We start from the raw sequence: 24,248 nt of genomic DNA, 5'->3' as shown, positions 1-24,248 counted from the left end.
GCAAGGGATTCAATTTCAGGGATGTATGAAGTGGGGATTGCTCAGTAGTAGTATCCTGCAGAGGGAGCAGAGGTAGCTCTGGGCTACCTGTGCTGTGGAGATATGTTTTTGCAGTACCAGGCTTGTGAGGCCAGTCATTTGTGGAATCTGAAAGGTGAAGGTCATTGTGAAAGGAGGGGTGAGATCCAGAGAAAGGAATTTTTATGGTTAGGCCGTTTGGGTGGATTCCATGGTTTAGGCAGCATTTAAGAAATATGATGCGGGACAGGGTTTTAGCCAGGGATGGGGCTACATTTCTCAACTGGTGCAGAAAGATAGAGCAGGGGTCCTTTGTGGCAGTAATGGTGTAAAGGAAATGGGAATGTTGCGGAAATGGGCGAAACAGCTCTTGATGGTTGTGAGAGGAACTGGATAAGAGAAAAGACAATTAAGAAATAGTTAGAGACATGCAAAAACACGCACATATACATAAAAATACACACACTTATGTAGAAATGTACATAAATGTGGGAAACTGCGTGAAACTATGTAGATATACACAAAAATATGTTAAAAACACATAGAAACAAAGAAGAAAAGGAACAAATGAGATATGGAAGTATGAGTGTGCTATGATAAGGAAAGAGAGGGGGGAAGGGGGATGGTTTAGGTCAGAGAGAAGGGAGATGGATTAGATTGAGGCTCGAATTTCATGTTGCACTGACAGTTGTGGAAAATAAGACCCTAAAGTACATCAGAATGAGGGATGAAGTGGGATCAATAGGGATAAATATAATTACAACTACTGTAGGAAAGAATCTGGGGCATCATATGGTGCATCAACAATCTACGCAGTCACAAAGTCTGTGTTGTGCATGGACAATCATTGATACAGTGTGGCTCAGAAGTAGATGCAGTTTTGAGGGCAGTAAAAAAACACAGGAAAGAAGAGAAAGAATGGATGCTGAGAAGAGTAATGCTACAGAGAATAGTAGGAAAGGAAAACATCACAGGGTTAGAGGATCGAAGAAAATCTGATCCGTAAAATCAAACAGTGGAAACTTCAGGTGGGAATACCAACAAATTAGGAAAAGTTAGACTGCTGCTTACCATAAAGATAACAAATTAAGTTGCATTAAGTTGCAGATAGGTACAATTAAAAGACATTTACACATAAGTTTTCAGCCACAGCCTTTGGCAGTAAAAGAGGAACACACTCCATTCATAGACACAAGCAAGCACACTTCACACACACGTGACTGCCAACTCTAGCAGCTCAGGCCAGAATGTAACTGTGATGTGGGATAGTAGCAGCAATAGAGGGGGGGGCAGTGGAAGGGGAAGGGATAGGAGAGTACAGGTGGGGGAAGAGAGGAGCACTGTTTGGCAGAATGCGCAGGAACTAAAATGTCAACAGCCACAGCATTATGAGATTGTTGGGCAGGAAGAGGGGAAATGGAGCAAACAAGAAAAGAAGTGAGGAAAGATGGGTGGGTGTGTTGGCACAGGGTGGCAAACAAAGGATGTAGGGGTTGGGAACGGGGAGGAAGTGATGGGGCAAAAAGGGTGGAAACTATTGCGAGGAGGGTGTGGGGACAATATTTTACTACAGGTTGAGGACAGGATAATGATAGGAGCAAAGAATATATTGTAAATATGACTCTAATGTGCAGCGTTCAGTAAAGCTGAGCATGGAGGGGAGGATCCAGATGACTCGGGTAGTGAAGCAACCATTGAAATCAAGGATATTATGTTTGGCTGCATGTTGTGCCACAGGACTATCTACTTTGCTCCTGGGCATGGTTTGATGGTGGCTGTGGCCTTCACAACCTCAACAACTTCTCTCCCATCTGCTTCACGTTCTCCTCCTCTACCCAGCATGCCACCTTCCCAGACTTTGACCTCCTCCTCTCTGATGGCTCCATCTGCACCTCTGTCCACATTAAACCCACTAACCAGCAACAGTACTTGCACTTTGACAGCTGTCATCCCCTTCATGCCAAAAAAGTCCCTCCCATACAGCCTGACTATCTGGAGACAGGTAGTGACACAAACTCCCTTGCTAACTTTTGCTGAGGGCTTCACCAACACCTTCACAGATAGGCACTAACCCCAGACATAGTCTGCGAACAGATCTCCCATACAATTTTCCCTCACATTTCCAATCCAACCACCACCCTCAAGAACCAGCCACAAAGGAGTACTCCCTTCATCACCCAATGACTCCCCAGACTGGAACAAGTACAGCTTTGATCACCTATCATCATGCCCCCATACCCTGTGGGAACCCACGCACAAGACCTGCTCAACCTACCCACCCAGTAGTTATTATTCCAGTTCTGTCACAGGTTTATCCTACCCCATAAGCCGGGCCACCTGTGAAAGCAGCCATGCCATTTACCAGCTCTGTTTCAATCACTGCACAGCTTTTTATATTGGCTTGACTATCAGCCAGTTGTCAACAAGGCTGAACAGCCACCACCAAAAGGTGGCCAAGAGCAAAGTAGGCCATCCTGTGGCACAACATGCAGCTGAACATAACATCCTTGGTTTCAATGGCTGCTACACTACCTGAGCTATCTGGATCCTCCCATCCACCACCAGCTTTACTAAACTGTGCAGATGGGAGTTATTCTCACAACATATTCCCTGCTCCTGTAATTATCCTGGCCTCAATCTACGGTAACATACTTTCGCCACACCCTCCACCCAACTGTTAAATGAATATAATTTAAATGTTAAATATAAATGACCATTTGTGACCAAATGTGGATGGGCACAGGTGGAGTTTTGACCAGCATAGTGGTCATATGATTCATAGAGCTGATGGTTTTTGGGGTCTTTTGCTGGTGGCTGCTGATCGGGTAAGGTGGTTTAGGTGGCAAAGTGCCGCTCGGGTATGTGAGCCAAATACAGCAATTTGGAAGCCTATTTTTATGTTAGGACTTAAATACAAGTAGGCAGTTGATTTTTGAGTGTTACGAGACATCTCTTTCTTCTGGATTCATACATAAGTAATTTCCCTGCACATTTCCATGCATTGGCAGATACATGACCAATTCATTTTGTACTTGGAATAACATTGTACTTATGAATCTTTAAATGTGAACTATTGTCATTAAATCAGATGTTTTCAAAAGTGTTAATGTGTTTGTTTTCATAATTCAGTGATGGAGGTCCATTGGCCACTTGATAAACTTACATTAGGGCATAAATGCAATGATGGACATCTGCTCCCCTCAGTAGATGAGCCATCTGCTAATTTCAGGTTGTTCATATGCCCTTTGGTGGAAAGGTAGCATTGGTTCCTGTTATTGGAGTTTGATAAGCGTGATGGGTGTTTATTAGTGTATGCTACTCCCCAATATGTTGCACCCTCCTCTCTTCCACCACCTGTACACTTTTATCCCTTCCCCTTCTGCTTCCCCACCCCCTCCAGATTGCTTCTACCACCCCACGTGATAGTTATATTCTGGCCCGAGCTGAAAGGGTTGGCGGTCATGTGAGCATGATATGTGCTTGATTGTGTGAAAGAATGTTGCATGTTTCTCTTTTTCTGACAAAAGCTGTGGACAAGAGCTTATGTGTAAGTGTCTTTTAATTTTGCCTGTCTGCAACTTAGCATTTTACCTTAGTATAATAGTCTATCTTTTCCTATGTTGCCTTTAGTTCATAGATCCAATGAAAGCTCAAATGATATTAATACTTGATAATCTCTTTCCCTCTTTCCTGACGAAGCAACCGAGGGTTGCGAAACCTTGAATTTTGTGTGTATGTTTGTGTTTGTTTGTGTGTCTATCGACCTGCCAGCGCTTTTGTTTGGTAAGTCACATCATCTTTGTTCTTAGATATATTTTTCCCACGTGGAATGTTATATATAAACAAAGATGATGTGACTTACCAAACAAAAGTGCTGGCAGGTCGATAGATACCTGCCAGCGCTTTTGTTTGGTAAGTGACCAACAGTTACTTCTTCAGGAAAGAGGGAAGGAGAGGGAAAGATGAAACGATGTGGGTTTTAAGGGAGAGGATAAGGAGTCATTCCAATCCCTGGAGCGGAAAGACTTCCCTTAGGGGGAAAAAAGGACAGGTGTACACTCGCACACACACACATATCCATCTGCACCTACAGACACAAGCAGACATTTGTAAAGGCAAAGAGTTTATACATTAATGTGATCATACGTCAGAAGTATGAATAACCCCTTCTTCAGCACAGACCACAGTGAGATGTGCAAGAAGAGAGTCAATGAGCTTCTGGAAGATGGCAACAGGGATGTGGAGTCATGCTAACTCTAGTGCAGGCCCAGGTGCACTAGACTTCTCAGCTGAGGATTCATGGCGTGAACAGCTTGACTGAGTTGGTCCCACGGATTGTCAATTGGGATTAAATACAGGGTGTTTGGAGGCCACAGGAATACAGTAAATACAGTAAACTCATCCTGTTGCTCTTCGACCCACGCACTTACAATGCAAGCTGTGTGATATGTTGCATTGTCCTGCTGGTAGATACCACCAGACTGAGAAAAAACAGACTGCATGTAGGGGTGAACATGGTGCCCAAGGATAGATGCATATGTTTGTTGATCAATTCTGCCTTCCAGAATGTTGAAATCCCCAGACCATAGCGTGCCCTTCTCTGGCCTGGACTCTTCTGAAGATTGTTGCACATGTTTGCTTTCAGTTCGATGGAGCATAAAAGTGACTCATCTAGAAAGGCCACGTGTTGCCACTCAGTGGATGTCCAGTTTCAGAACTGCCATACAAATTCCAGCCTTTATCACTGATAAACAGCAGTCATCACGGGTGCATACCGTATTTACTCGAATCTAAGCCACACCTGAAAAATGAGACTCGAAATCAAGGGAAAAATTTTTTCCCGAATCTAAGCCGCACCTGAAATTTGAGACTCAAAATTCAAGGGGAGATAAAAGTTTTAGGCCGCACTTCCAAATCAAAACAAAGTTGGTCCATTGTAATACGAGACACAATTTAGGTCGAATGAATGCCAATACAGCTATAGTAGTTTGGCTTGAGTCATAAACTTAGCAGTTAAGCTTTACCAGGTAGCCATTGCTATGCGTCAGGTGCTCAGTCTGTATTTATACAGATACCCTTCGTTTTTCACGTGCTTCGTCTGGTTTGAATTGACTGCTTCTTTTTCTTTGATCTGATAAGTGCCATTCTCTTTGTTATAGGTGTTCACTGTAAGAGAAAAGTGCATTATTGCATTGTGTCATGCATTGTTTGTCGCATTCTGATAATGAGTGTTTATGGCCTGTCACCGCTCGCGGCATGGCTTGCTTTTGTGTACGCTACTGCTGCTTACAAATGGAAAAAAAGGCAAGAGACTGCTATTTGTTGTTACTTACACTGCTGCTTTCTTTGGTAATGACCAACAAGAGCCAAATAATAGACTGCATATGATAGAAGATGTTCTGAACGAGAGTTTGTCAAAAAGTTTTCTCCGTTTGAAAATCTTTGCAGACGCCTCTTTAGCACATTACATTCTGCACAGAAATTAGAATCATTATAGATTTAAAAATCTAGTCAATTGCCGTGCTTCGTTTCTCACTGCATCACTATTAGGCATAAGAATAATACGAATATAAAAATTACATGACATGTATATTGTTCCGCGTTTGCTGTTGTCTTACTCTAGTTTCGTAGTTTATTAGGCAGGCAGGATTTAAATGAGATAACAGCAAACATGAAAGAATACATGGCAAAATGTTTGTGTTCATATTATTCTTATGGTGAAGAGAATACTGCATGTGATTCACAATTCATAAAAGCTCCTCTTAACAACCGCGTCTTCTTACAGGTAGGAAAAAATTCAGAACGTAGACTTGGCCATATTGACAAACATCCCAAACAGTCTTGCCAGTAAGGTTTTTGTAGTATATTGAAATGCTGCTACATTCGAAGATGAACAATACGGAATTTGTATTTACTTCGTTGGATAATGTATGAAAATGCAATGGTCGAAACTCAGGGCGGAGAAAAAAGCTCGTCTTCCACCTTTTTTAAAAATTTTTTTACTGACGCAGAGGTTTTGGACCCACTATTTATCTTTGTACCTGCAAAGCACGCCTGTGTAACGCTATATATATTTGACGGCAGAAGTTAGTTGTGGCGGCACCTACCAAGATTTTTTCAGAACATCCGTTTACTTTGCACTCGATTCTAAGCCGCAGGTGGTTTTTTGGATTATAAAAACTGGAAAAAAAGTGCGTCTTAGATTCGAGTAAATACAGTAAACCAGGCGCCTGTTGCAGATGTCCATAAGCAGCAATGTTCACCAAATGGTCTTCTGAGAGGACACCTGTTGCCATCCTCTTGGCCAAACTGCGTGGTCAGTTACTCAACAGTGGCACCTTTATTCACCAGTACTGCAGCCATTGTTCATCCCTGTTATCTATGGCCCACTGTGTGCCACAATTGCCTCAGCACCAGTTTTGGATACCGCCATTATGCCACGCACAGAGTACATTAACCATAGTAGCACATGAACAGTTTACAACCATAGCCATTTCAAAAATGGTTCTACACTTGGCTCGAAAGCCAATGACTGTGCCCTTTTGGACATCAGATAAATTGCTGCATTTCCGCAATACAACAATGACTGCACTGTTTCCTGTGTGCCATAAACTTGCTTTTTATATCCTCTGCTGCCAGTTCTGCCACCTGCTGTATGTGAGGGGTTATTGCATGTCGACATTGAACATAGGTGGTGGTCACATTACTCTGAATGGACCATGTAAAAAGCATAAGTAATTATAACTGCTTACATTAAGATCTCCTGCACGCACTGCAGCCATCATAGCTCTGTCACTTTGTTCCTCTAGACCCATTTTATCTGGTTGCAAAGCGAAGTTCCTGAATTAAAAAGAAAGGTGTACATTATTAAACCCATGTGCTGTAAAAGTGCACCAATACACAGTTCTATAGATTTGTACGTAAATATGTGTAAGAGTGTCTAAAATACAAAACACTAAGTTTTTAAATTATTATGCTCCGATATTAGAATCCAATGATGCGTGTGTAGCATTATTAAAGTGTGGAAATTCAAAATGTGTCAAATTTGAGAAATGTTCAGATAGTATATAATTTGACCAACCAACCATCTAATGTGCAAGACAAGATGGTAAATCAAATTCAGATTGATTCTTTGTGTCATGTGACAGTGCACTGCAATGGCCAAAACCGGGTATGATTTTAAGTGGCTTTCCACACCCCTTTTGACTAAAGTGAGAATGGTCCTCGACATACACCTGTGAAACATAACATCCAGACCACAAAAACATGTAAACATGTCTAAAAGATACAAACGATAAAAACGTTGGCACCTGTTTAAAAGATTATGTGCCAGTGCTTCAAAGGCAGGTTTGAACTATGTTTCCTGTCATATGTGAGCAGTGGACTATGAACTATACATAATAATGGCAATGTCCAATGCCTGCACACACAAGCCCAGGATCCAGGCTCAAAACCTGGTCTAGCACACACTTTTAACTTGTCACATATAATTACACAAGCACACACTCTGCTTACAGTAACATTACCAGAGAAGGAAAGTTGCTACTCACCATATAGTGGGGATGCTGAGACGCAATAGGCACAACAAAACGATTCACACAATTGTAGCTTTTAGCCATAAAGGCCTTTGTCAGCAGTAGACGTACATACATACACACACGCACACACTCATGCAAATGCAATTTGCACACATGTCTGCCAAATTTGTGTGCAAGTTGCATTTGCGTGAGTGTGTGTGTGCGTGTATGTATGTGTGTCTACTGCTGACAAAGGCGTTTATGGCTGAAAGCTACAATTTTGTGAATCTTTCTGTTGCATCTCAGTAATAATTATCTCCAGCAGTCCATGAGGAAAAAAGAGAAGAATTATCTAAAATCTCTTCAGTAAGTGAGGAAGAAGTATTTACCTTGATCATATTGTACCTGGTAACATATTACGTTTCCTAGTTGGCAGTGCCAGTACTACTTTGTTTCTCAGCAGGTGAACTGGTTGTGGTTGGCGTAGTGTCGAGTGGGGTGGGCAGGGGGAGTGCGACTGGGAGTAGGCAGCTAATGGATCAGAGGAAGACAGTTTGTTTGCTAGCTCGGAATGCGGGAGGGAGTGGTGGCAGGTATATGGGCTAGGCACATAATGCACAATTCTAGGGGCCAGTGGGGACCGGTGCGTGCAGAAGATTACATGCGGATGTGAATTTAAGAGGGAGTGACAGGGTGCAGGGACAGAGGGTTACCTGAGATTAAGGCCAGAATGATTACAGGAATGGAGGATGTGTTGTAAGGATGACTCTCATCTGGGTACTTCGGAGCAGCTGGTGATGGGGGTACAGGATCCAGATGGCCCGAGCTGTGAACCAGCCATCGAAATTGAGCATGAACTGCCCAGCTGCATCTTGTTTCACCAGGTGGTCAACTATGTTCTTGGCAACAGTTCGGGGGAAGCCATTCGTCCAGGTGAATAGCTGGTTGGTAGTCATACTGACATAAACAGCTATGCACTGTTTGCAGCAGAGCTGCTATATGACGTGGCTGCTTTAACAGTATGCCTGGCCTCAGATGGGAAAGGATACGTCTGTGACAGGACTACAGTAGGAAGTGCTGGATGGGTGGCTTGGGTTAGTTTTTCAGGTACAGAATTTTATGGTGAGCAAAATGCTATATATTTTGAAGTTATATAATCTATGGATAGCTGAGCTGTCTTCTGATACCTTGTATCTTAACAGGGGAGAAAGCTTTCTACAGCTAAACATGAGATATTTGCAGATTAACTGAGTTTCTTTTACACCTTAAGAATCTCACCTGCCTTGAAAATAGCAACTTGTGTTAGGTTTCAATAGCTTTTATTTCAAAATGTATATAATATCTAAATGGTTTCTGGTAATACTTCTACTTCATTTGATTTCACTTACTGATTCTTGTTGAGTAGTAGGGTTATAATGAAATAGATATGACTATGACATACAGTACTGATGAGATTTTTCTTAATTGCAACACTTTTAAATTGTAGTAGAGTATTTTTTCCATGGTACATGATCATGTTGTACCTTGGAACATTTTTTCACATTTCTGGAGTAATTTCAGAAACAGACTGCAGCAAACAAAGAATGAAGGCCATTATTTAAAAATGAGATAGTAAAATACACTGAGAGAAAAAAATCACAACAAAATAATTAATTAATGTAGATAAATGAAATTTTGGGATATATTTGACTGAGTATCATATTTAAGAGATTAACAATGTGAGATTAATGGTTAATGTAAACATGAGATAAGTGGTACCAAATGTGAGATGCTGGTACATTAATAACTAGTGTAGTCCCCAGAATGATGAATGCAAGCATGCAAACATGCATGCATTGTGTTGTACAGGTGCTGCATGTCAGTTTGAGGGATGGAGTTCCATGCCTGTTGCAAAAGGTCATTCAACACAGGGACTGTAAATGCTGTTTGTGGATGAAGTCCCATGTGAGCTTGATTCGAGACAGGCATGTCAACCCTCTGTAGAATACGCTGGGTTACAACAGTGGTATGTGGACGGGTGTAATACTGTTGGTAACCAACCCCCTGGAATGCTGTTCGTGAATGGCAGCACAACAGGGTGAATCACCAGACTGCCAAACAAATTTTCAGTCAGGGTGCATGGGATAACCAAGAGAAAGCTCCAGTGTCATGAAAATGCACCTCAGACCATAACTCCAGGTGTAGGTCCAGTGTTTCTAGCACACAGGCAGGTTGATTGCAGGCCCTCACGTGCCTCCTCCTACCCAAAACACAGCAATCACTGCCATTGAGATAGAGCGAACTTTCCCCAGAAAATACAACAGACCTCCATTCTGCTCTCCAGTGTGCTCTCACTTGACATCTCTGAAGTCATAAAGGTGGTAGTTTGGGGCCAGTGGAATGTATGCTCCAGGGCATCTGGCTTGGAGCTGTCCTTGAGGCAACTTATTTGTAACAGTTCACTGTCCTGTTGAAGTGCCAACTGCTGCTCAAATTGCTGCAGCAGATACAGTGTGATGCACCAGAGCCACATGCCAAACATGATGGTCTACCCATTTTCTAGTGCCATGTGGCCATCTGGAGTCTAGCCTTCTTGCAACCAGCATTCGGTACAGTAGCTACATTCCTGCAAAGTTTGCTGCATTCCTGCAAAGTTTTTCTGCAGTATCACACAGGGAATATCCAGCTTCTTGTAGCCCTATTAGATGACCTCAGTGAAACTCAGTGAGGCATTGATAAGAGTGTCTTTATTACCTTAAAGGCATTCTGGACTAACATCAACTCACCACACAATCTAAAAGGTAACTAAAGTTCACGACCATTACAGCATGTATTTAAACTAAACCTGATTTGCTTCCTCATAGTCACTCTACTAGAGTCCCTCTTATCCAACTGGCACAAAATCTGAATAGACATTATCTTTCAGAGGTAGAAACACACCTACCGTTTTTTGTTTATGTCACACAACTCGTTCTTGGTGTTGTGACTTTTTTTCTCATCAGTATACATTAAATTTCTATTACAGAGCTGCCTAGAGGCAAAAGTGTTCCAAGGCACAGCACTCTCCCCTTCATGCAAAATAATTTAGACACAGAAATAAGTTGCAATAAAACCTTATGCAAGTTGTTTAGTCTCATAGGATATGACTGTGGTATTCTACATCTTCATCTGCATGGATACTCTGCAAATCACATTTAAGTGTCTGTCAGAGGATTCATCAAATCACTGCACAATAATTTTCCATTATTCAAATCTTGTACAGCACATGGAAAAAACAAACATTAGTTCTTTCCGTGAGAGCTCTGATTTCCATTATTTTATTGTGACAATTGTTTCTCCCTATGTAGGTCAGCATCAACAAAATATTTTCACATTTGAAGGAGAAAGCTGATTTCGTGAGAGGATTCCACCACAGCAAAAAATGCCTTCGTTTTAATGATGACCACCCCAAATCCTGTATCATTTCAGTGATTTATTTTGTGATAATACAAAATGTGCTGCCCTTCTTTGAACTTTTTAGATGTACTCCTTCAATACTATCTGGTAAGGACTCCAGGACCCCACACCACATAGCAGTATTCTAAAAGAGGATGGACAAGCATAGTGTAGACAGTCTCTTTAGTAGATCTGTTACATTTTCTAAGTGTCCTGCCAATAAAAAGCAGTCTTTGGTTAGCCTTCCCCACAACATTTTCTATGTGCTCCTTCCGATTTAAGTTGTTCATAATTGTAATTCCTAGGTATTCAGCTGACTTTCCCACCTTTAGATTTGACTGGTTTATTGTGAATTGATGTTTCACAGATTCCTTTTAGCACTCACGTGGATGACTTCAGACATTTCGTCATTTAAGGTGAATTGCCAATTTTTGAACCATACAGATATCTTTTCTAAATCGCTTTGCAATTTGTTTTGATCATCTGATGACTTTACTATTGGTGTGACCTGTGCAGCTTTTCAGTCTTTGGGTACAGATCTTTCATTAAGCAAATCGTTGTATATGATTGTTAAGTATGGAGCTACTGCATCAGTGTACTCTGAAAGTAACCTAACTAGTATTAAGTCTGAACTGGAAGACTTGCTTTTGTTAAGTCATTTAACTTGCTCCACTACTCCTAGGATACCTACTTCTATGTTACTCATGTTGGTAGTTGTTCTTCTTTGATGAAGGAATTTTAGAAGGCTGTGTTTGGTAGCTCTGCTTTGGCAGAACTGCCATCTTTGCTCTGACCCGTTTTGTCTACCAAGGAGGATCAGCTCTGCTGTTTGTTAATTTATTTGGTATAAATCTCTTAATTGCTACCAATACTATTTCTTTGAATTCAAGCCACATGTGGTCTACACTTACTTTGCTGACTTGGAAGAATTAGAGATTGTCTCTCAGGATGTCATCAAGTGATTTTTATCTGCTATTTAGAATAAGCATATTTTTCTTTTAATTTTGGAGAATATGAGGGTTTAAATATTCAGTCTCACTACAACAACCCTGAGTTCACTAATCCCTGTATCCATTTTGTTATCAGCTCAGGATTATTTGTTGCTAGGAGGTCCTGTAGATTAAAACTGAACAAAACTGCAACAAGGTAGGAATTTCAGGAGATGGGACCTGGATAAACTGAAAGAACCAGAGGTTTTACACAGCTTCAGGGAGAGCATTAAGGAACGATTGACAAGAATGGGGGAAAGAAATACAGTAGAAGAAGAATGGGTACCTTTGAGAGATGAAATAGTAAGGGTAGCAGAGGATCAAGTAGGTAAAAAGACAAGGTCTAGTAGAACTCATTGGATGACAGAAGAGATATTGAATTTAATTGATGAAAGGAGAAAATACAAAAATTCCTTAAATGAAGCAGGCAACAAGGAATACAGAAGTCTCAAAAATGAGATCAACAGGAAGTGCAAAATGGCTAAGCAGGGATGGGTAGAGGACAAATGTAAGGATGTAGAGGCACATATCACTAGGAGTAAGATAAATACTGCCTACAGGAAAATTAAAGAGATTTGGAGAAAAGAGAACCACTTGCATGAACATCAGGAGCTCAGATGCAAAACCAGTTCTAAGCAAAGAAGCGAAAGCAGAAAGTTGGAAGGAGTATATAGAGGGTCTATACAAGGGCGTTTTGGAGGACAATATTATAGAAATGAAAGAGAATGTAGATGAAGACGAAATGGGAAATATGATACTGTGTGAAGAGTTTGAAAGAGCACTGAAAGACCTAAATCAAAACAAGGCCCCGAGAGTAGACAACATTCCATTAGAACTACTGACAGCCTTGGGAGAGCCAGGCCTAACAAACCTCTACCATCTAGTGAGCAAGATGTGTCAGACAGGCAAAATACCCTCAGACTTCAAGAAGAATATAATAATTCCAATCCCAAAGAAAACGGATGTTGACAGATGTGAAAATTACTGAACTATCAGTTTAATAAGCCACGGCTGCAAAATACTAACACGAATTCTTTGCAGACAAATGGAAAAACTGATAGAAGCTAACCTCGGGGAAGATCAGTTTGGATTCCATAGAAAAGTTGGAACACATGAGGCAATACTGATTCTACGACTTATTTTAGAAAATAGATTAAGGAAAGGCAAACCTATGTTGTAGACTTAGAGAAAGCTTTTGACAATGTTGACTGGAATACCTTCTTTCAAATTCTGAAGGTGGCAAGGGTCAAATACAGGGAGCGAAAGGCTATTTACAATTTGTACAGAAACCAGATGGCAGTTATAAGAGACGAGGGGCATGTAAGGGACGCTGTGGTTGGGAAGGGAGAGAGACAAGATTGTAGACTATCCCTGATGTTATTCAATCTGTATATTGAGCAAGCAGTAAATGAAACAACAGAAAAATCTGGAGCAGGAATTAAAATCCATGGAGAAGAAATAAAAACTTTGAGGTTCGCTGATGACATTGTAATTCTGTCAGAGACAGCAAAGGACCTGGAAGAGCAGCCAAACGGAATGGACAGTGTCTTGAAAGGAGGATATAAGATGAACATCAACAAAAGCAAAATGAGGATAATGGAATGTAGTTGAATTAAATCGGGTGATGCTGTGGGAATTAGACTAGGAAATGAGACGCTTAAAGTAGTAATTGAGTTTTGCTATTTGCGGAGCAAAATAACTGACGATGGTCAAAGTAGAGAGGATATAAAATGTAGACTAGCAATGGCTAGGAAATCGTTTCTGAATAAGAGAAATATGTTAACATCGAGTATAGATTTAAGTGTCAGGAGGTCGTTTCTGAAAGTATTTGTATGGAGTGTAGCCATGTACGGAAGTGAAATGTGGATGACAAATAGTTTAGATAAAAAGAGAATAGAGGCTTTCGAAATGTGGTGCTACAGAAGAATGCGGCAGATTAGATGGGTAGATCACATAACTAATGAGGAAGTATTGAATAGAATTGGGGAGAAGAGGAGTTTGTGGCACAACTTGACTAGAAGAAGCAATCGGTTGGTGGGGCATATTCTGAGGCATCAAGGGATCACCAGTTTAGTGTTGGAGGGCAGCGTGGAAGGTAAAAATCACAGAGGGAGACCAAGAGATGAATACACTAAACAGATTCAGAAGGATGTAGGTTGCAGTAGGTACTGGGAAATGAAGACGCTTGTACAGGATAGAGTAGCATGGAGAGCTGCATCAAACCAGCCTCTGGAATTAAGACCACACACACACACACACACACACACACACACACACACACACACACACACACACAAAAGAGGTCAAGTGTGTTTTCACAACCATTTACTATTTGTATTGGCTGATTAACTAATTGCTCAAAACAATTTTCAAAGAATGCATTTAGTACAATTTCAGATGATGTTTTATGCATACCTCTGTATTGGAACATATATTCTCACCTACATTTTGAGGGTAAATTGAAGTCACCACCAACCATAATTGCATGAGTTCGCTAAGTGATTGAAATTAAACTCAAGTTCTCTTTGAACCTTTCAGCAATTGTATCATCTGAATTGAGAGGTCAGTAAAAGGATACAACTACTATTTTATTCCTGTTACCAAGGATGACCTCTGCCCATCTACATCTATATCTACATACATACTCTTCAATTCACTATACGGTGCATGGCATAGGGTACCTCGTACCACAACTAGCATCTTCTCTCCCTGTTCCACTCCCAAACAGAATGAGGGAAAAATGACTGCCTATATCCCTCTGTACAAGCCATAATCTCTCTTATCTTATCTTTGTGGTCTTTCCACGAAATATAAGCTAGCGGCAGTAAAATTGTACTGCAGTCAGCCTAAAATGCTGGTTCTCTAAATTTCTCAGTAGCTCACAGGAAATATCTATTTCAATTTTATGACCAGATGAACTACTTCTAACAGCAACAACACACCACCACCAACTGTGTTGATCCTATCCTTTCAGAACACCATTACGCTCTTTGCAAAAATTTTGGCTGGACTTATTTCTGGCTTCAGCCAGCTTTCAGCACCTATAATGATCAAACCTGTGTAATTTACTATATACTGAGCATGGCATATCTCAGAGTTTTGGAAGCTTTTGAATAAGCCTAGCATTATTCTCAACCACTGGTAAAGGAATTTTTTAAATGTAAGTGTTATAACCAATTTTTGTTCATTTATGAGTTATGGCAGTGTTATTTTAATTTCCGTAATTTTTTCCTCTTATTTTCAATGTATTCTTATGTGACTGGTGACATACTTTCACCTTTTATTGCTTTATGTTCAATTATAAATGCAAAGTGTGTTGGAATCTCACAAAATATGTATATAATTTGAATGTACCATAGAACTGAAGTTATAGTATTATGCTGCAGTAAAATATTTGTACTTACTGTGTGGAGATTCCCGTGTTTGGTGATGCAAACTTAAGTTTTCATTCATTTGTAATTTTATCTAGCCATTTTTTTTACATGAGTTGTTTTACGTGGTACAATGTCAGAATGTATGTAAACTGATTTTAACAAGATTGTTATCTTATTTCATGTGGTGCTTCAATTAGGAGAATGTGGTAATACTATGTTCTGATTGATGTCAGGTAGATACGATCTGCTGCAGATTGTGATGGAACCAAGTAACTTTAATAACAGTGAAGAGAACAAGAAATAAACCAATAAGAAGACTGTACAACTGGCATCAAGCAGGTAAAAAGAAGCTGAACCAAAACTTAAATACACTCTAAGAAAAAAAGGAAAAAGAAAAACAATGCACCACAAAGGAATTACGCAAATAGGATGGAAATTGGAAGATGAGATGTGCAAGGACAGACAAACAAATGATTTGAGTCTCGGATGAATTGGATGCTATATTCAAGATAGAGAGCTTCAAAAATTGAGCAAGTCAATACCGTATTGGTCCACCTCTGAAAGTTATGCAAGCAGTTGTTCAGCTTGGCATTGATTTATACAGTTTTTGGGTGTCCTTCTGAGTGATGAAGTTCCAAATTCTATCCAATTGACGTATTAGATTGTCTAAATCCCAAGCTGATTGGAGAGCCATGCCCATAATGCTCCAAATGTTCTTTATTGGATAGAGAGCCAGCAATCATGCTGGCCAAGGTAGTGTTTGGCATGCACAAAGAGAAGCTGTAAAAACTCTTGTTGTGTGGAGGCAGGAATAATCTCCCTGAGATGGAAGCCCAGGATGGCTTGCCATGAAGGGCAACATAATGGGGTGTAAAACATCATTGATATACTGCTTTGATGTAAGGAAGCCATAAATGACTACCAAAGGGGTCCTCCTATGTAAAAAAGGCCACTCCAGATCATCACTCTTAGACGTCAGCTACATAGTGAGTGACAGTCAGCTTGGTATCCCACCACTATCTGGGGTGCCTCCAGACACGTCTTGGATTAGAATCTTATTGACTGGAGTACAATTGCCTTCAGTGATGAGTCTCACTTTGAACTGAACCCTGATGACCACCGAAGTTGTGTCTGGAGATGTTTCAGACAGTGGTCAGATACCAACCTAACTTTCACCAGCCATACTGCCCGACAATACTGACCCTACGGCTTATCTTAGAAGCTAGATTAAGGAAAGACAAACCTACATTTCAAGCATTTGTAGACTTCGAGAAAGCTTTTGACAATTTTGACTGGAATACTCTCTTTAAAATTCTGAAGGTGGCAGGGGTAAAATATAGGGACAAAAGGCTATTTACAATTTGTACAGAAACCAAATGGCAGTTATAAGAATTGAGGGGCATGAAAGGGAAGCAGTGGTTGGGAAGGGAGTGAGACAGGGTTGTAGCCTCTCCCCGGTGTTATTCAATCTGTATATTGAGCAAGCAGTGAAGGAAACAAAAGAAAAATTCAGAGTAGGTATTAAAATTCATGGAGAAGAAATAAAAACTTTGAGGTTCACCGATGACATTGTAATTCTGTCAGAGACAGCAAAGGAGTTGCAAGAGCAGTTGAACAGAATGGATAGTGTCTTGAAGGGAGGATATAAGATGAACATCAACAAAAGCAAAACAAGGATAATGGAATGCAGTTGAATTAAGTCGGGTGATGTTGAGGTTATTAGATTAGGAAATGAGATACTTAAAGTAGTAAAGGAGTTTTGCTATTTGGGGAGGAAAATAACTGACGATGGTCGAAATAGAGAGGATATAAAATGTAGACTGGCAATGGCAAGGAAAGTGTTTCTGCAGAAGAGAAATTTGTTAACATCAAGTATAGATTTAAGTGTCAGGAAGACGTTTCTGAAAGTATTTGTATGGAGTGTAGACATGTATGGAAGTGAAACATGGACAATAAATACACTCCTAGAAATGGAATAAAGAACACATTGACACTGGTGTGTCAGACCCACCATACTTGCTCCGGACACTGCGAGAGGACTGTACAAGCAATGATCACACGCACGGCACAGCGGACACACCAGGAACCGCGGTGTTGGCCGTCGAATGGCGTTAGCTACGCAGCATTTGTGCACCGCCGCCGTCAGTGTCAGCCAGTTTGCCGTGGCGTACGGAGCTCCATAGCAGTCTTTAACACTGGTAGCATGCCGTGACAGCGTGGACGTGAACCGTATGTGCAGTTGACGGACTTTGAGCGAGGGCGTATAGTGGGCATGCGGGAGGCCGGGTGGACGTACCGCCGAATTGCTCAACACGTGGGGCGTGAGGTCTCCACAGTACATCGATGTCGTCGCCAGTGGTCGGCGGAAGGCGCACGTGCCCGTCGACCTGGGACCGGACCGCAGTGACGCACGGATGCACGCCAAGACCGTAGGATCCTACGCAGTGCCGTAGGGGACCGCACCGCCACTTCCCAGCAAATTAGGGACACTGTTGCTCCTGGGGTATCGTCGAGGACCATTCGCAACCGTCTCCATGAAGCTGGGCTACGGTCCCGCACACCGTTAGGCCGTCTTCCACTCACGCCCCAACATCGTGCAGCCCGCCTCCAGTGGTGTTGCGACAGGTGTGAATGGAGGGACGAATGGAGACGTGTCGTCTTCAGCGATGAGAGTCGCTTCTGCCTTGGTGCCAATGATGGTCGTATGCGTGTTTGGCGCCGTGCAGGTGAGCGCCACAATCAGGACTGCATACGACCGAGGCACACAGGGCCAACACCCGGCATCATGGTGTGGGGAGCGACCTCCTACACTGGCCGTACACCTCTGGTGATCGTCGAGGGGACACTGAATAGTGCACGGTACATCCAAACCGTCATCGAACCCATCGTTCTACCATTCCTAGACCGGCAAGGGAACTTGCTGTTCCAACAGGACAATGCACGTCCGCATGTATCCCGTGCCACCCAACGTGCTCTAGAAGGTGTAAGTCAACTACCCTGGCCAGCAAGATCTCCGGATCTGTCCCCCATTGAGCATGTTTGGGACTGGATGAAGTGTCGTCTCACGCGGTCTGCACTTCCAGCACGAACGCTGGTCCAACTGAGGTGCCAGGTGGAAATGGCATGGCAAGCCGTTCCACAGGACTACATCCAGCATCTCTACGATCGTCTCCATGGGAGAATAGCAGCCTGCATTGCTGCGAAAGGTGGATATACACTGTACTAGTGCCGACATTGTGCATGCTATGTTGCCTGTGTCTATGTGCCTGTGGTTCTGTCAGTGTGATCATGTGATGTATCTGACCCCAGGTATGTGTCAATAAAGTTTCACCTTCCTGGGACAATGAATTCACGGTGTTCTTATTTCAATTTCCAGGAGTGTAGTTTAGACAAGAAAAGAATAGAAGCTTTCGAAATGTGGTGCTACAGAAGAATGCTGAAGATTAGATGGGTAGATCACATAACTAATGAGGAGGTATTGAATAGAATTGGGGAGAAGAGTAGTTTGTGGCACAACTTGACAAGAAGAAGGGACCGGTTGGTAGGACATGTTCTGAGGCATCAAGGGATCAGAAATTTAGTATTGGAGGGCAGCGTGAAGGGTAAAAATCGTAGAGGGAGACCAAGAGAGGAATACACCAAGCAGAATCAGAAGGATGTAGGTTGCAGTAGGTACTGGGAGATGAAGAAGCTTGTGCAGGACAGAGTAGCATGGAGAGCTGCATCAAACCAGTCTCAGGACTGAAGACCACAACAACAACAACTGCCCGACAATCAGGTGTGATGGTTTGGTGAGTCATTTCTTCTCATAGCAGGACCCCTTTGGTTGTCAATCACAGCACCCTTACAGCACAGCAGTATGTTGAGATATTCTACACCCCATTTTGTTACCCTTCATGGCAAGCTATCCTAGGTTCACATTTCAGCAAGATAATGTGCAACCATGCACTGTGAGAGTTCCTGCTAATTAGCTTCATACTTGCAAAACCCCAACTTGGCCAACAAGGTCACCAGATGTCTCCCTGCTCATGAACATTTATAGCATTACAGGTAGGGCCCTGCAACCAGCTCAGGATTATGTGGCGCAGGGACTACATCAGCTTTCAGACAACACCACATACAAAGTTTGCCAAGGTAATCCCATTCCTGATGTCCAGGCGGAGCTTCAAGGAATCCTCAGAACCTTTGGCCCCCTACAAAACCTTTCACCTGACTCCATCAACCTCCTGACCCCACCAAAACCCCATACCCCTACCTTCTACCTTCTTCCTAAAATTCACAAACCCAATCATCCCAGCCACCTCACTGTAGCTGGTTACCAAGCCCCCACAGAACGTATCTCTGCCTACGTAGATCAACACCTTCAACCCATTACATGCAGTCTCCCGTCCTTTATCAAGGACACCAACCACTTTCTCGAACACCTGGAACCATTACCCAGTCTGTTACCCTCGGAAACCATCCTTGTTACCACACACATATCCATCCATCCATCCATCTGTGTATGTGCGGATGGATATGTGTGTGTGTGTGAGTGTACACCTGTCATTTTTTTCCCCTAACTGAAGTCTTTCTGCTCCCGGGATTGGAATGACTCTTTACCCTCTCCCTTAAAACCCACATCCTTTCGTCCTTCCCTCTCCTTCCCTCTTTCCTGAAGAAGCAACCATCGGTTGCGAAAGCTAGTAATTCTGTGTGTGTGTTTGTGTGTTTTGTTCATTGTGCCTGTCTGCCGGCGCTTTCCCGCTTGGTAAGTCTTGGAATCTTTGTTTTTAATATATATATATATATATAATAGAAAGAAACTTCCACATGGGAAAAATACATTAAAAACAAAGATTCCAAGACTTACTAAGCGGGAAAGTTTTGTTTTTAATATATATATATATATATATATATATATATATATAATAGAAAGAAACTTCCACATGGGAAAAATACATTAAAAACAAAGATTCCAAGACTTACTAAGCGGGAAAGTGCCGGTAGACACGCACAATAAAATAACTCACACAAAATTTCTAGCTTTCGCAACCAACGGTTGCTTCTTCAGGAAAGAGGAAAGGAGAGGGAAAGACGAAAGAATGTGGGTTTTAATGGAGAGGGTAAGGAGTCATTCCAATCCCGGGAGCGGAAAGACTTACCGTAGGGGGAAAAAAGGATAGGTATATACTCGCGCACACACACACACACACACACACACACACACATATCCAATCCATACATATACATAATGACTTCCCTCTTTCCTGAAGAAGGCTATGCGAGAGGCTTTCAATGAATTCGAAAGTAACGTTCTATGTACTGACTTGGCAGAAAATCCTAAGAAATTTTGGTCCTATGTCAAAGCGGTAGGTGGATCAAAACAAAATGTCCAGACACTCTGTGACCAAAATGGTACTGAAACAGAGGATGACAGACTAAAGGCCGAATTACTAAATGTCTTCTTCCAAAGCTGTTTCACAGAGGAAGACTGCACTGTGCTTCCTTCTCTAGATTGTCGCACAGTTGACAAAATGGTAGATATCGCAGTAGACGACAGAGGGATAGAGAAACAATTAAAATCGCTCAAAAGAGGAAAGGCCGCTGGTCCTGATGGGATACCTTCTTGCAGCGGTGTACCGTAGGTCTCTAGAAGAGCGAAGCGTTCCAAAGGATTGGAAAAGGGCACAGGTCATCCCCGTTTTCAAGAAGGGACGTCGAACAGATGTGCAGAACTATAGACCTATATCTCTAACGTCGATCAGTTGTAGAATTTTGGAACACGTATTATGTTCGAGTATAATGTCTTTTCTGGAGACTAGAAATCTACTCTGTAGGAATCAGCATGGGTTTCGAAAAAGACGATCGTGTGAAACCCAGCTCGCGCTATTCGTCCACGAGACTCAGAGGGCCTTAGACACGGGTTCACAGGTAGATGCCGTGTTTCTTGACTTCCGCAAGGCGTTTGACACAGTTCCCCATAGTCGTTTAATGAACAAAGTAAGAGCATACGGACTATCAGATCAATTGTGTGATTGGATTGAGGAGTTCCTAGATAACAGAACGCAGCACGTCATTCTCAATGGAGAGAAGTCTTCCGAAGTAAGAGTGATTTCAGGTGTGCCGCAGGGGAGTGTCATAGGACCGTTGCTATTCACAATATACATAAATGACCTGGTGGATGACATCGGAAGTTCACTGAGGCTTTTTGCAGATGATGCTGTGGTGTATCGAGAGGTTGCAACAATGGAAAATTGTACTGAAATGCAGGAGGATCTGCAGCGAATTGACGCATGGTGCACGGAATGGCAATTGAATCTCAATGTAGCGAAGTGTAATGTGATGCGAATACATAGAAAGATAGGTCCCTTATCATTTAGCTACAAAATAGCAGGTCAGCAACTGGAAGCAGTTAATTCCATAAATTATCTGGGAGTACGCATTAGGAGTGATTTAAAATGGAATGATCATATAAAGTTGATCGTCGGTAAAGCAGATGCCAGACTGAGATTCATTGGAAGAATCCTAAGGAAATGCAATCCGACAACAAAGGAAGTAGGTTACAGTACGCTTGTTCGCCCAATGCTTGAATACTGCTCAGCAGTGTGGGATCCGCACCAGGTAGGGTTGATAGAAGAGATAGAGAAGATCCAACGGAGAGCAGCGCGCTTCGTTACAGGATCATTTAGTAATTGCGAAAGCGTTACGGAGATGATAGATAAACTCCAGTGGAAGACTCTGCAGGAGAGACGCTCAGTAGCTCGGTACTGGCTTTTGTTGAAGTTTCGAGAACATACCTTCACCGAAGAGTCAAGCAGTATATTGCTCCCTCCTACATATATCTCGCGAAGAGACCATGAGGATAAAATCAGAGAGATTAGAGCCCACACAGAAGCATACCGACAATCCTTCTTTCCACGTACAATACGAGACTGGAATAGAAGGGAGAACCGATAGAGGTACTCAGGGTACCCTCCGCCACACACCGTCAGGTGGCTTGCGGAGTACGGATGTAGATGTAGATGTAGAAGCAACCGCTGGTTGCAAAAGCTAGAAATTTTGTGTGTGTGTTTGTGTGTTATTTTATTGTGCCTGTCTACCGGTGCTTTCCCGCTTGGTAAGTCTTGGGATCTTTGTTTTATATGTGTGTGTGTGTGTGTGTGTGTGTGTGTGTTTAGTACAGTTTCACTCTTACATATCACTTTTGGATTCTGTTATATACTAGCCAAAAGAAGATGAAACACCATTTAATACAGCATTATAATTCATGAAAGTCCTTTAAGTATACGGCTAATCAAACAATAGCACTGCTTTAGAAAAGACAACAATGGTTCATAATAAGGGTCAGATACACTCAATGTATAGTACATTTGGGAGGCTGTATCAATATGATCAAAACACAACTGCATATGCATCTGATAGCACAGGATGTAAGTAACTGGAGACTATGCCCTATCATCTGGTGTCTTATATCATATTTGGTTCACTCTGACAACTGGCAGAGAAGGTTGAAATATCAGACTTTGTTCATGGCATTTCATTAAAGCTCACAGTCTGTAGTATTATTCTAATATTTAAATGTGAGCATCTAAGTTAATCAAATAGGAACTGTGAACCAACTTCTTAATTTTGCAACATGCAACTTGTTACCTTCTGGACTTTTTGCACTGGGTTGCTAGTTTCAGAGACCTACTGAAAGGCCCAGTAATCTATTCCACTCCAGAAGAGGGTTATCTAGATAGCTGATGATGTGCCAAAAATCACATAACAATAGTTTGGATTATGTAAATCTCCTGTGTGACAGTCTGCTTCTTATTTGACTAGTAATCAGCTCAAGAGACAAACCTTTTATACAGGTGTACATCACAAAGCAATAAATTTTAACAAGGCAGAACACACTTTTAATTTGAAGTTAGTGTTGTTCTCCACGAAAATCTGGTATGTCTTATCTGCTCTTCACTGCCTGGAATAATGCTATGTATGAAATAGGTTCTCTAAATAATGTAGATGACATCAGGCTTGCAATCAACTTTTTATGGGTTTCTTAGCACAGACATAATATTCACAGAAATTTCAAAGTATACGATAAACAGAGGAGTAACATAAACACTAACCAAATTTTGGTGTATGAACGAAAACTGTCTAACTAAATGAGTGGCAGGCACTGTCATCACTTGTAAGTACATGATAAGAATCACTATTTTTTGTTAAATTGATTGGACATAATCAAAATTGTAGTCACAGTCAATATTTGTGTAATTTTTGTAAATTGTGTAGGTATATCATTACTTTAGATACAACATCAAGTTTCTTACAACTAGGAAGTAGTTTTTTATATCGAAAATTAATAAAATATACTTTGCAAACAATAATGTGAAAATAATTTTAAATTACATGTTACTTATTGCAGCTATGTACCAACATTTTCATGGTGTACTATTCCTGAGCATAAAAAAACTGTATAGTTAGTTTTCTGTAGCACAGTTTGAAATCAAAGAAAACATTTTTGTCTACAAAATAGTTTCAAACTTTACTGACTGGTTTAAATATATTACTAACTTTTATAATTATTGATGGTTTTATGCTACACAGCTAAGAAGGGGGGCGTTTGAAAAATCTGTGCAAAAATAAAAAACTACCTAAGTGTTTGGGGTAAACCTTTTTTAATTTTTGACGTAGTCTTTGTCCCGCCAGCCATTTCATCAAATTGGAGAATAAATAGTAGTCTGAGGGAGCCAAGTCTGGAGGATAGTGGGGATGTGAAAGGAGTTGGAATCCTATGTCCATTAATTTTGCAACTACAACTGCTGAGGTGTGTGCTAGTGCATTGTTGTGATGGAAAAGGACTTTTTTGCGGTCCAATTGCCAACGTTTTTCTTGCAGCTGGGTTTTCAAACGGTCCAATAACAATGAATAATATGCACCTGTAATAGTTTTACCCTTTTCCAGATAGT

General features: G+C 41.5%; 1 protein-coding gene across 1 annotated transcript in view; it reads right to left on the bottom strand.

Moving 5' to 3' along the window:
• Nucleotides 1-24,248, bottom strand: part of LOC126284410 (serine/threonine-protein phosphatase 6 regulatory ankyrin repeat subunit C-like) — a 312,174-nt gene that overhangs the window by 254,911 nt on the left and 33,015 nt on the right. The window contains exon 2 of the mRNA XM_049983326.1: nt 6,771-6,858. Coding sequence (XP_049839283.1) covers nt 6,771-6,833 — 63 coding nt within the window. The 5' untranslated portion in view covers nt 6,834-6,858. The remainder of the gene's footprint in view (nt 1-6,770; nt 6,859-24,248) is intronic.

This window comes from Schistocerca gregaria, chromosome 1, assembly GCF_023897955.1.
Source record: "Schistocerca gregaria isolate iqSchGreg1 chromosome 1, iqSchGreg1.2, whole genome shotgun sequence".
NCBI classification, from domain to species: Eukaryota; Metazoa; Arthropoda; class Insecta; order Orthoptera; family Acrididae; genus Schistocerca; species Schistocerca gregaria.
Note: the sequence above shows the minus strand (reverse complement) of the source record. Positions and strands in the feature narration are given on the sequence as shown.